Source organism: Microcebus murinus, chromosome 27, assembly GCF_040939455.1.
Source record: "Microcebus murinus isolate Inina chromosome 27, M.murinus_Inina_mat1.0, whole genome shotgun sequence".
Lineage (NCBI taxonomy): Eukaryota > Metazoa > Chordata > Mammalia > Primates > Cheirogaleidae > Microcebus > Microcebus murinus.
Window position 1 is genome coordinate 3,532,858 of NC_134130.1, and position 14,422 is coordinate 3,547,279.

Sequence of the window (14,422 nt, forward strand, 5' to 3'; positions counted from 1 at the left end):
CACTGTGGGCCTGGGACTAGTCGGCTGCTAAGCAGGACAGGCAGTGGCGGCAAAAGCACCCGGCGGGCCAGATAAATGTCCTCAATGGGCCGCATGTGGCCCTCGGGCCGTAGTTTGAGGACCCCTGCCTTAGACCAACATCTCTTCATTTTCCCACGCCCCATCCCTGGTAACGACCCTTCTACGCCTTATTATTAGGAATTTGATATCTTTTTTTTAGATTCCAGATATAAATGAGATCATGCAGAATTCATTTGTGTGTGTGTGTCTGGCTCATTTCACTTAGAAAATAGTCCTCCACGTTGATGCACGTTGCCTCGCGTGGCAAGAGTTCCTTCTTTTAATAAAGGCTGAGTAAAATCCCATTTCTTATACGTAAATGCATGAAATATTTTTCTTTATCCATTCATCTGTTGGTAAAAACAACTTACATTCTTTCCATATCTTCTCTATTTATGTACAATGCTGCAATGAACATGGGATGCCGTTGTCTCTTCAATTCCTTTGGATATGTACCCGGAAGTGGGATTGCAGGATCCTATGATATTCTAGTTGTAATTATTCTGAGGAGCCTTCATACTCTTTTCCCTAGTGTCTACACCCACGTACATTCCTACCAACAGATCTGTAAGAATTCCCTTTTCTCCACGTCCTCACCATACCTATATGTTGACTTTTTGGTAATAGCCATCCCTACAGGTGTGAGGTGATGTTTGATTGAAGGAGTCTTAACATTTCTTGTGAGTTCTCCTATCTCCATGTGATTAGACTTGGATTCACTTCCCTCCCCGGAAGCTGATAACACACCCTTCCCTTTACAACACCTCACAGAGGACCGGCCCTGCTGTCTGCTCACCTGAGCATGCTGAAAAGTCAGGACCACGGGTTCAGACAGGTAAACTTTTTCCTTCAAGCCAGTGGCGACACTCACAACGTGAGAGTTTAGTTTTACTTCCCGCATTCCTCTTCTGTCATTAAAAAACGATCCATTCGGCATATCTCCGACAGATTGATAAGTGATGAGGGCAACTGCACTTATATCTGAGAAGAAAAGAAGAGAAACAACGTTAGGGAGTGTGCATAGGCTGGGAAGTTGGTCCATAGTGTCTTAGGTGAGGGTCACAGGGCAAGCGACGGACAGTTACACCTGCCCTCGGAAACCCCTTACATTTCCCGTTCAATACACCACGTGAAGTTTGGGGCGCAGCACCTTTGCTTACCTAATACATAGGATAAGGCCCCACACATTGAAGCAGTATATGTGCAAAATACACTCATCCATGGGTAGTAAAAATACATACGCGCCCTTACACGTCACAATCAGAGTTGGGCTGCAAAACGCTTGTGCTCAGAAGGGCGGGTGGAACTCAGGAAGGCTGAGGAAGGCTCACGCTCCCACCCTCCGTCTCACACTCACTCTTGGTGTCTGATTCAGTGGAAAGGTGTGCAGGGTGACCCATTCTATTTAATCCACCCATTTTCCTTCCTTCCCCCTGTTCCCCTCCCCCCACCTCCTTCTCTTCCTCCTCCCCTCCCCTTTTCATGAAAGTGTGATTTAATTCTCAGATGTTCAACACACATAGGGTGCTCTGTGACCTGACGGGGTGTTTCCCAGATTGCAATTATTCATGTGCCACCACCTGATATTGGCCAAAGCTACTTGCCAACTCTATTATTATTCACTCCATTTTAAAAATCCACTCACTTTTAGATCCCTTCCCTCTCTTCCCCTGCTCTACAGCTTATAGTAACGAGAAAAGATAAACTAGTAGAAAATAATATTTTTGGAGTAAATGCAGCAGGCATGTCACTCTCTGCATAGCCAGGCCTTACTCTTGGAAATAGTTTATATGCCATAATTTACTTATTCTTTCCTCCCACATTTATTGAACCCCTACTGTGAGCCAAGACATTCTAGGTATTATAACACAGCGGTGAAAAACAGCAGACAAAAGCTCTGCGGTCAGAGAGCAAACATTGGAGGGGGAGAGGTGGATATTAAATCAATCAATAAAATAGAAAAAAAGGACACAGTGCAGGTGCTTTGCAGAGACTAAAATTGAAGGGATAAAGCAGGGGTGGAAAACTATGGCATTAGGGTCAAATCTGGCCTGCCACCTGCTTTTGTCAATAAAGTTTTATTGGCACACAGTCAGGCTCCTTTGTTGACATATCACCCATGGCTGCTGTCATGCTACAGTGGCAGACTTGAGTAGCTACGACAAAGACCATCTGGTGCAAACAGCCTAAAATATTTACTCTCTGATCCTTTTACAGAACAAGTTTGCACAGCTATAGTATAGAAAAAGACCCAGTGACTCCTTCAAATGGAGGGTCCATAAAATTCTTCTCAAAGGAAAGGATGTTCGAAGTGGCAATCTGCCACCCTGGTACCTTTTCAGACATCGCATGGAAATCAGGCATGTGTCAACTGTCCATTTTAAGGAAGAATGTCAGGGAATCCTATTGGAACCTAAGTGTGTATCACAAAGTGCACAGTTCTTTTATGATTTCAAGTTTATCTTCCCAATTTCCTGATCATGATCAAGGAAGATCTTTTCATTCTAGAATCTTCCTACTTTGAAAATGTTGTAAGTTCCCATCCCTTGGTCTAGTAACCTAGAAATGAGACAATGGTGCCTAGAATGCGGAGTCAGGAGAATCCATCGTAGGCACAGTACCTGCTGCGGCTCCTTTGAAAGCTTGAGCACAGTCGATATCCATCGTGTTGTTTCCAGCTTCCAGAAACATCTTCTCACCTGTCTCACTGCACCTCTTGTTTTCATAGACTGAAAACAGGAAGAAAGTGAGTCCTTCTGTACTTACTTCCCATGACTAAAAACTCTTGTTGAACACCTCCCTTCTTTGGAAGACCCCCTACGGGTGATTCCATCTCCCCCGTGTAGGGTAGACCAGACCACATTGTCCCTCCACCCGTCTGGCTGGTGGGAGTGAAGGGGTGACAATGTCCTGAGCAAGACACACGCTGGCCACACAACCCAGGAGATGACAGGGGATGGCTGTGCCTCCCTGAGCTAGAACTAAGGGGTGTGAAAATTCAGCATTTAACACAGGCTACTTAAGGAATAATAATAAAAAAATTAAACTAATAACATTGGTGATACCGGAGTCCCAGTGAGGGTGGAACACAAACTTTCTAAGGAAGAGTATCTAAGCATTTAAAAGTAAGACAAGCTTTCCAAGTAAGATAACTAGGGTCAGATTTTCTGCCTTGGAGAAGAATCCCATGAGTAAACTCTACCCCTATCACATAAGCCTGTAAACACAAGATCTGATGAAAGATTATCCTCATAAATATTTTTTGTTACAGGAAGTTCATCTCTGTATAAGTAAGAAAATTGTCTTAGGAACTATGGCAGACAACTCAGTGCCCCCAGTCACTATTCACTCCATCTTTTTCTGGGACTAGGATTACCAAATTGAACACAAGTCATTTTCCAGCTTCCTTTATAGGTAGGTGGAGGCATGAAACTATTTGCAGGTGAATGGATGAAAGGTCAGATTGATGGGTTCTACAGAAAATGAGCATGCCTTCTACTTCTCTTTTCCCTCTCCCATTAGCTGGTAAGAGGATGTGGAAGTACAGCAGCCATCTTGTAACATGACAAAACTCAACTTTGGTTTTGACTCGACTTTGGTTTTGGTTTTGAGTCAAAAAAATATGTATAGATTTTTTTCCTCCACACTAAACAAGCAATTCTCCAGGAACTACCAGCTGGGTGTCCTGTCATTCAATTCTGACCTTATCTACCTGGCAATAACATCAGATCCCACAGTTTGAGGACTTAGTCCCAGAAGAGCACCAGAAGAGTTTTGAAGATGGCAGAGCACTGCCATGAAAGAACCACATCAGCCCTGGTTTTCTTACGCTCAAACTATTAACCCTTTGCACTTGGATATCGAGTGTGACTCGACACGGTTAGCAAAATTATAGAGATTAAAATTACTCTTTGAATGTATCAATAATTTGAAATTAAAAATCCAAATAAATAAGTTTGTATGAAAAGAAACTCCAATTTTTTATTCTACTGCCGCGCTTTGTAAAATCACGGATATTTAAAAAAGTAAATCTTGAGTAGAATAAAGGAATCGAGAAAAAAGCAAGCAAGTGCAAAGGGTTAAAGAAGTAATAGTTAAGCCATTGGTCAAGCCACTGTAACTTTAGTCTTTCTTATACCACCAGATTTGATAGCCTAATACAGATATTAACTTAACCTGGAACACTTGTCAAAATAGATGACAAGATAAGTCTCAATGAATTCAAAGGATTGCAATTTTAAACAGCATGGTCTCACACAGGAACACTTCAAACAGACTATATATCACGACCAAGTGAAATTTATCCGTGCTATGCAAGGTTGGTTTAACATATGCAAAGCAATCACTGGGATCCATCACATTAACACAGCACATGATAAAAATCATGTGATCATCTTAATTTATGCAGAAAAAGCATTTGACAAAGCTCAACATCCTTTCTTGATTAAAACCCACAATAAAATTAAGCAAGAAACCATTAACAAAAAGACACCAGGAAAATCCCCAAATATTTGGGAATGAAACACACATTTCTAAAGAACTGATGATAGATCAAGTGGTTAATCACATGGAAATTTTTAAAATATTTTTCACTGAAAGATGATGAAAGCCCAACATCTCAAAATTTGTGGGATGCAGCCAAGGCAGTACTTACAGGACAAAGCATAGCTCTAATTTATAGCTAAATTTGAAGCTTTAAATGCAATTTCATTAGCAAAAGAGGATGGCTTAAAAATGAATGATCCAAGCTAGTAAGGCAAAAAGGTAGAAAATTAAAAATACAAAGAAAGTAGAATGAAATAATAAAGGCAAGAAATCAAGTTAGAAGAAAGCAGAACAATGAGAAAAATAATCAACAAAGCCAAAATTTGGTTCTTGGAAATGATTAATGGATACAGAGGTTAAGGAGAAACCACAGTCCCTGACACAGAGCTGTTAAAACCCTTGTGATTTCCTGAGCAATGGGCACAAGAGAAAATCTTTTGTCCTAATATTTGGCCTTAGACTCAACTTCCTGACACACAGCTCCTGAGACCTTTGGAATTTCTTGAGTATCAGAAACAAGTGACTCAACTCCTAAGTTCCATCGAATTTCCCAGGTTATAGAAGCATCGTCTTTTGTAACAAGGTGACACTCATCCAGGTACAGGATGGACTGGCGATGAGGGCTCGTTGCCAGGGAAACCAAACATGAGATTAAGGATTTGAAAATTTCCTTTCCACCCCTTCCCACCTACAGGGAGGGAGAAGAGACTGAACGCATAGCCAGTAGGCAATGCTGTAACCAATCATGCCTAACTAATGAGCCATCCGTCCCAACTCAGAAAACATGCTTCCAGGGCCTTCTAGGTAGCTGAAAAGTTTGAGACTCCTGGGATATGAGAAGCTCAAACAGGGCCTCTCTTCCATCTGGCTGTCATCTGTCTATTTATAATATCTTTCATAATAAATATATAAATGCAAGTATTGTTCTTCCCTGAGAACATTAATCAAACCCCAGGAGGGAGGTCACTGACTCTGATTTACAGCCAGATGCGGTCAGAAGTACAGGTCATCCAACCTGAGACCTGCAATTGGCATTTGCAGTGAAGGGTCTCTTCTGGGCCTAAGCCCTCAAACTGTGGGATCTGATGCCATTGCCAGGTAGAAAATGTCAGAAATGAATCACAGGACACCCAGCTGGCATTTCCTGGAGAATTGCGTGTTTAATGTGGAGGAAAACACCTACACATATTTGTTGACCAAAGACGAGGTATTGTGTGTTGTCGTGACTCTATGAGAATAGAGTAGGAACATAACCCAAAGCTTTTTGCTTTCCACCAGCCATGGTAAGATGGTGGATATGTTCTTCAGTAATTTTCACCATAGGAAAGGAAGTTGGAATGGGGAAGAGAGCTGGTTTATTCTCTTGTCCCTGAATTTATCTTTTTGAAAGCAGAGCCCTACTTGGTAATGTCAGCATGGAAGCTAATTCTGGGAGCCTTGAGGTTTATCATTCTTGGCCCTGCCCAGGCCAGAACCCAGGTCTCTTTATGGACATCACAGGAGTCTACTCAGCACCTCTTACCTACGCCAAGCTCAGAATTTTGACCTTTTCCTGGAGAAGAAGAACTCGAATCCCAAATACTCAATTCCACACTCTGGAATGCTTGAGTAGCCTTTCTCGCAAAGCCTGTTCTGCTTGTAGTCTTCCTCACATTGCCCTGTCAAGAAAACAAAGGTAATTAGGTGGACTCTCCCTGAAACTTCAGGAAGCAGGAATACACACAAATGTGGTACGGGTGAGCCCAGAAGACAAGAGTGATTAAGGTGCTGGTAGGTGGGGGTGAACATGAGGTTCCAGACACTGAAACGAGTCTTTACATGACAGCTGAGACATTGTCACCCTTTCCAGAGTTTCTGGATTTCTACTGACATCTGAGACCTGTCAATGCTTGGTTGTGGGAGGGTGTCCTGGGCATGGTAGGATGCTGAGCTGTGTCCCCAGTCTCTATTCACTCCATACCAGGAGCACACCCTCCCCCTCCCCCTAACGTTATGACAAGCAGAAGTGCCCCAGACATGGACACATGACCCTTGGGGTAGAGGACACAGTCATCCCTGCATGAGAACTACTCTCTTCTAGAAATCACAGGGAACCTGCTAATGCTACAGCAGGAGAGGATGCGGTGAGATGGACCAGCTGCTTCCCACACCCAGGCCTCACCCCACTTACCCAAATATTCCCTTGCGACTGAGTCTTCTCACCACGGTTCTCTGTGGGGAAAAGGTAGCCACTGAACAAGACATGGCAGAAAACTCACCCTGGCTCACCTCACTTCTTCCAATGCCTTCCTGTTGGACCCTTCTCTGATGCCCCTGAAACCTACCCCAATTCCCCTCTATGACATCCAAAATGTGTTCTACAGTAGATTGTAAAAGGGAATTAAAATGTGGCTTCCAGTTTAATACTTCAGGCAACCATATTTACTGAGCAGCTACTCAACACCAGACATGATGCTAAACCACATGGGTAGAGGTTGGTAAAAGAGACCAAGGGCGTCCTCTTGTGCAGTTTGCAGTCTGGAAGGAAAGGCATTGAGCAAATAATTATAAATCAATAATTAAGAGATTGCAAGTGATGCCATTAATAAATAGGAGGTGATCACATGGGGACTCACACCAGAGATCCCCAGCACATTAGCCTTGCATGGAAGAGGTTTCCTGAAGGAATCAGCGTTGATTGATTTAATACTATAGAAGCCGTTGTCTATGCGTTACATCTGCACTGTCTCCTCTAAGAGAATGCAGAAGGCTCTATCACAGACTTATGCAGCATGAGAGCTAATTTTTATAGAGCCTTTCTAGGTGCCTAGGCCTGCCAAGTATTTGACAGGCATCAATAATCATAAAGCATAGGTGAGGGGTACTGGTTTGCTGGGGCTGCCATAACACGGTGCCACAAACTGGTGGCTTAAAGCAACATAAATTTACTGTCTCACAGCTCTGCAAGGTAAAAGTGTGTAGTTGAGGTGTCAGCAGGACCATGTTTCCTCTAAGGAAGGTGCTAAGGAGGAATCTTGCCTTGCTTCTTCTACCTTCTGGTGGCTGCCAGCAATCTCTGTCCTCCCTGGGGTTGTGGCAGCGCAACCCCAGTCTCTGTCTACACGTGGCCATCGTCCCTCTGTGCCTGTGTCTCTGTTCCCTGAGTTCGCTCTTTTTTATAAGAACACCACTTGTATAGGATTTAGGGTTCATCCTAACATTGTTTGACCTCATCTTGACTTGACTACATCCACGAAGACCCTATTTCCAAATAAGATCACAGTCTCAGGATGCAGGTAGACGTGGATTTAGGGAGCACAGTATTCAACCCTGTAAGTCAGATTCTGAAATAGCTTCCAGCTATCCCTGCCTCTTGCATTAGTTGTTCCTAAGTAATGAAGCGCCCATCAAAGTCCAGATGAAGATGGTTCCAGGAGCTTCCAGGTAGCTGAAAAGTTGGAGGTTCCCGGGGTGTGACACGCTCATAGAGGGCTTGGAAGTGCCACATCTCCTTCTCCCCCCTTTCCCGTCCCTTGCTCTTTGCATCTCTTCCAGCTGGCTGCCCATCTGTGTCTTTTATAATATCTTTTATAATAAATGGATAAATGCAAGTAAAGTGCCTCCCCGAGTTCAGTGAGCAAATTAGTCAAACCCAGGGAGGGAGGTCACGGGACTCTGATTTATAACCGGATATGGTCAGAAGTACAGGTTACAACCTGGGACTTGCAGCTGGCGTCGGAACTGAAAACGCTCTGGGATTAAGCCCACAAACTGTGGGGTCTGGATCTGACGCTGTCTCCAGGTAGACAATGTCAGAGTTGAATGACAGGACACCCAGCTGCTATCTGCTGGAGCATTGCTTGTGTAGTGTGGAGGGAAAAATCCACACACATATTCCTGACCAAAGATGAAGTATTCCATGTTGTCCTGAGGATGTGAGAGTAGAGTAGGAACATAACCCAAAGTGATTTCCTTTCTACCAGCCATGGTAGGATGGTGGATGTTTTCCTACGTACTTTTCACCGCATTAAGGGAGGTTGCAATGGGGAGAGAGCAGGTGTATTCATTCTCCTGTCCTTTGAATTTATATCTTTGAAAGCAGAGCCCTACTCATGTAAGGTCAGCATGGAAGACTGTGATTCTGGGAGCCCATTGATTTTATCATGCATAGGCCCTGCCCATGCCAGGACCCAGTTCTCTTTATGGACATCGCAGGAGTCTACTCAGCACCTCTTACCTGTATCAGACACAGAATCTCCACCCTTTCCTTGAAAATCAGAACTCCCTTTCCAGGCACTCAATTCCACCGTCCGGAGTACTTGCGTAGGCTTTGTTGCAAAGTCCTTTCTGTTTTTAGTCTTTGTCACATTTTTCTTTCAAAGAAATAAAGCTAATTAGTTAGACCCTCACTAAAACTTCAGAAAGCAGGAATATGCATGAGTGTGGTAGGGGTGAGCCCAGAAGACAATATTGATTAAGGTGCTAGTAGGTGGGGGTGGGCATGAGGTTCCAGACACTGACAGGGGTCTTTACATGACAGCTGAGACACTGTCACTCTTTCCAGAGTTTCTGAATTTCACCCGGGGATGAGCACTACTCCATCCTAAAAATCACAGGGAACCTGCTAGTGTCGCAGCAGGAGATGATGTGGTGAGACGGACCAGCTGCTTCCCACACCCAGGCTTCACCCCACTTACCTGAGTATTCACTTCTGATGGCGTCTTCTTGCTGCTGTTCTCTGGGGGGAAAAGCAGCCATGTAATGGGATATGGGAGAAACCCCACCCTGGCTCACATCCCTTCTTCCAATCAGCCTCAAGTTAGGTCCTTCCCTGGTGCTTCCGTAGCCTACCCCAATTTCTCTCTAAGAAACCCAAAATGTGTTCTACAGTAGAATTATGAAAGGGAATTGGAACGTGGCTTCTGGTTTAATACTTCAGGCAACAGTATCTGCTGAGCACCTACTCAGACATGATGCTAAACCACATGGATAGAGGTTAGTAAAAGAGACCAAGGGCATCCTCTTGTGCAGTTTGCAGTCTGAAAGGAAAGACATTAAGCAAATAATTACAAATCAATAATTAAGAGATTGCAAGTGATGACATTAATAAATAGGAGGTGATGACATGGGAACACACAGCAGAGAACCCCAGCACATCAGGGTTGCATGGAAGGCTTCCTGGAGGAATCAGTGTTAATTGGGTTAATAATATAGAAGGAGTTGTTGACACATTACATCTGCACTATCTCCTCTAACAGAATGCAGAAGGTTCTAAGACAGGTTTATGTAGCATAAGAGCTAATTTTTATAGAGCCTTTCTAGGTACCAAGATGGATAAATATTTAAGATGCATTAAAAATCATAAAGAATAGGTGATGTGTGCTAGTTTGCTGGGGCTGCCATAACATAGTGAAACAAACTGGTGGCTTAAACATAAATCCACTGTCTCACATCTCTGCAGGCTAAAAGTCCATAATCAAGGTGTCAGCAGGGCCATGTTCCCTCTAAGGAACGTCCTAAGGAGGAATCTTGCCTTGCTTCTTCTACCTTCTGGTGGCTGCCAGCAATCTCTGTCCTTCCTGGGCTTGTGGCAGCCTAAGTCTCTGTCTACACGTGGCCATCGTCCCTCTGTGTGTGTGTGTGTCTCTGTTTCCTAAGTTCCCTCTTCTTATAAGAACACCTGTTTTATGGGATGCAGGGTCAACCCTAAACTAGTGTGTCCTCGTCTTGACTTGATTACATCTGCCAAGCCCCTATTTCCACATAATATCACATTGACAGGTTGCAGGTGTCATGAATTTGGGGAGCACACTATCCAACCCAGTAAGCTTCCAGTTGTTCCTGCTTCTCGGGATTCATATTTTTGCAAACTCTTCTCTCACTGACTGTTAACGGGACCCAGTGACTCATTACTAATGAACATTATACAGCAAAAATGATAGAATGTCACTTGTGTGATATTGTTATAAATGACTATGACGTTTGTCTTATGAACACTCCCTGGCTGTTACCAGTCCTTGCTATAATAAAGCAAGCGATAGAACACCCACGTATCTAGGAAATGAAGACTGCCTCCCACCGACCACTAAATATGAAGAGCTCTTAAGGGCTCAGCCCAAGGGCTCTTAGGGAACTGAATCTTTCCAGCAACCCTGTGAGTGAGCTTGGAATCAGATTCTGTCCCAGTCAAGCCTCTGGATGAAACTACAGTCTGGAAAACAGCTTGATGGCAGCTATGATAGACCCTGAAGCAAAGGACCCAGCTAAGTCATTGCTGGATTCACACAAATATGGAGACAAGAAATATGTGATGGGTAAGTCACTAAATTTTGGGGGCAACTTGTTATGCAGCAACATAAACCAAGATCCTACATCTTGGAGTCACTCCCACTTACAGAGAAGAATATAGAAGTTAAGTCATTTACTGAAAGCCAGCTAGGGAGGGCATGAAGCAGCCCTAAATTCAATTCATTTAACTCAAAACATGGAATTTTACGAGGATGAACAAATAAATAAATATATTATTGCCAGTAGTAAGGTCCAGGCTTCTTATTGTTGGAGAAAGAAATTACAGATAAGGAAAGGATGAGACAAGCCTTCCCATTATGCTGGCATGAGAGCTAACGGCATGAACTCACGGGCTTTGGGACATAGATACACAGATAGACAGAAATAGAAATTGAATTTAAGGAGAGTGAGAGGTAAATAAGTAGACAAGTTCAGAAAAAAAAATTAGATATATCTTTTTGGAAGATCAGGAAAGAGACCTGTGTAGGAGACATAAACTGTAAGGCATCTATACAGAGATGGTTATTTATGTCAGGGGCTTAGACAACGCCCCCTTGGGCAACAAGGACAAAGGAAATGCACATGTTGGTTAGGACAGAGCTCTCCTATCCCAGCCTGGCCTGACGTTGGTAGCTGTCAGAGAAGATTTCCCAACTACTTCTCCATCCTTTTGCATGAAGAAATAGAATATTGGGAGGTTCTTACCATAACAATCTGGACGATCAATATCCTCCAAATGAGCCACCCAGCTGAAGAAAGAATGTTTGACCACACAACTGCAGACCTCAGTTATGATTTTGCCACAATACTCTGTATATTTGCATGTTGCCAGCCCAGTCTCACAATCATCAATAGTTACTATAAAGACAAAATATTATTGTTTTTCATTTTCATTGAACTATACCAGTTCCCTTGCCTATGGAATCTGAATGCCCAATGTTGTTCATAAATGTTCCCACATGTCCTAAGGAACACACCTGAAGAGAAGGAAGGAGATGGCTATGCTTTCCTGAGCTGGGACTAGGGTCGGAAAACTCAGCATTTACCATAGGCGTCTTAGGGAGCATTAAAACATTTTTTGAAAAGTTAAATAATGTTGCAAGAGTCCCTGTACGGAGGAACACGATCTTTTAAAGCAAGAGTAGCTAAGCATTTCAAAATTTTCTAAGTAAAATGACCAGGTGCAGATCTTGTGCATGGAAGAAGAAGCCCTTGAATAAACTCTATCCAATCACATAAGTTTGTAAAAACAAGATCTGGTGAAAGGTTATCCTCCTGATATTTTTTGGTACGAAGAATTTTTCTCTGTACAAGTGAGAAAATTGTCCTGGGAGCTATGGAGACAGCTCAGTGCCCACAGTCACCGTTTGACCTTCCTTCTCTGGGACAAGAGTTACCAAGTTGAAGCTGAACACAAGTCATTTCCCAGCTTCCCTTGCAGCTAGGCAGAGCCATGCAACTATCTGCAGGCCAATGGATGGAAGAAGAGAATGAGGTGTCCCACAGAAAATGAGCGTCATTTCTACTCTCCTCTTGTCCCTCTCCTCTTGGCTGGTAAGAGGATGTGGAAGTAGAGCAGCTATCTTACAACACAAGACGGAAGTTGAAAGTTGAAGATGGCAGAGCACAGAGCTACCAAGGAACAGACATATCAGCCCTTGGATCCTTATGCTCAAACTCTTAAAAAATAATAGTGAAGCCACTTTTTAAGCCACTGTTACATTGTGCTTTCTGATGCCACTTGATTTGGAATGCTCATGCAGATATTAAGTTGTCAAAATAGACTACAAGACAAGACTCAATAAATTCGAAAGGATTGGAATTTTAAAGAGTATGCTTTCAAACAAGACCACATAAAACAGATTCTACATCATGACTACTTGGGATTTATCCCTGGTATGCAAGGCTTGTTTAACACATGCAAATCAATCCCTGGGATCCATCACATCAACAGAACAAAAGCTAAAAATCATGTGATCATGTTAATTGATTCAGAAAAATCACTTGACAAAGTTCAATATACTGTGTTTTCCTGAAAATTAGACCAACCCATAAAATAAGCCCTAGCAGGATTTCTAAGCATTTGTGCAATATAAGCCCTACCCCGAAAATAAGACCTAGTGATGGGCGTGGCTACGCAGGGCATCTGCACAAGCCATCCATTTCATCACGGAGCGGTACAGAAGAGGAGCAGCCCTTCTTGTCTGCCCCATGGTGACAGCTACTATCCCAGAGGTGACCAAAATGGTGGGGGCAGCCCGACCAACAAGGTCGGCTCCCCCTGTCAGGTCCTGGCCATCCTGTGCATGCTGCAAGCTGAGGCTTTGAGGGGAAAATAACACATCCCCTGAAAATAAGCCCTAGGGTGTCTTCTTGAGGAAAAATAAGTATAAGACCCTGTCTTATGTTCAGGAAAACACAGTACTTTCTTGATAAAAACCAACAATATAATTAAATAAACCATAAACACAGAGACATCTGGAAAAGCCCCAAATATTTGGGAATGAAACACACATTTCTACATAACCCATAAGTCAAGTAATACATCATACAGAAAGTTTTAAAATATTTTTAACTGAATAATAGCTAAAGCCAAACATCTAAAAGTTTACAGGATGCAGCCAAGCCAGTACTTAGAGGCAAATGTGTAGCTCTAATTTTTTATTTATTTATTTATTCTTGAGACAGAGTCTTGCTTTGTTGCCCAGGCTAGAGTGAGTGCTGTGGCGTCACCCTAGCTCACAGCAACCTCAAACTCCTGGGCTCAAGTGATCCTCCTGCCTCAGCCTCCCGAGTAGCTGGGACTACAGGCATGTGCCACCATACCCGGCTAATTTTTTCTATATATATTAGTTGGCCAATTCATTTCTTTCTATTTATAGTAGAGATGGGGGTCTCGCTCTTGCTCAGGCTGGTTTCCAACTCCTGACCTTGAGCGATCCTCCTGCCTCGGCCTCCCAGGGTGCTAGGATTACAGGCGTCAGCCACTGCGCCCGGCTTGTAGTATCTTTTATAATAAATGGACAAATGCAAGTAAAGTGCTTCCCTGAGTTCAGTGAGGAAACTAATGAATCCCAAGGAGGGAGGTTATGGGACACTGATTCATAGCCAGACATGGTCAGAAGTGCAGGTTACAACCTGCGACTTGGCAATGGGCCTCTGAACTGAAAATGCTCTTGTGGGACTAATTGCACAAACTGTGGGATCTGTCGCTGTCTCTGGATAGATAATGTCAAGAAAGGTCAATTGAACGACAAGAAACCCAGCTGGTATCTGCTGGAGAATTGCTTGTAAACAATTGCTTGTAAACACTAAGGTGTGGAGGAAACAATCCACGCATATTTTGTTGACCAGAGATGAAGTATTCCGTATTGCCTTGCATATGTGAGAGTAGAGAAGGAACATAACCCAAAGTGATTTCCTTTCTACCAGCCATGGTAGGATGGTGGGTGTGTTCCCAAGTGATTCTCACCATATTAAGGGAGGTTGTAATAGAGAAGAGAGATGGTTTATTTTCGCATCCCTTGAATTTATATTTTTGAAAGCAGAT

At 43.2% G+C, this 14,422-nt stretch overlaps 1 protein-coding gene across 1 annotated transcript in view; it reads right to left on the bottom strand.

The window, feature by feature from the left end:
* LOC105869684 (adhesion G protein-coupled receptor E4-like) overlaps window positions 1-14,422 on the bottom strand; it is a 45,057-nt gene that overhangs the window by 15,684 nt on the left and 14,951 nt on the right. The window contains exons 11-17 of the mRNA XM_075997992.1: window positions 11,578-11,730; window positions 9,282-9,322; window positions 8,822-8,957; window positions 6,776-6,816; window positions 6,128-6,263; window positions 2,682-2,789; window positions 857-1,041 (exon numbers count right to left, since the gene is read on the bottom strand). Of these exons, the coding sequence (XP_075854107.1) occupies window positions 857-1,041; window positions 2,682-2,789; window positions 6,128-6,263; window positions 6,776-6,816; window positions 8,822-8,957; window positions 9,282-9,322; window positions 11,578-11,730 (800 nt within the window). The remainder of the gene's footprint in view (window positions 1-856; window positions 1,042-2,681; window positions 2,790-6,127; window positions 6,264-6,775; window positions 6,817-8,821; window positions 8,958-9,281; window positions 9,323-11,577; window positions 11,731-14,422) is intronic.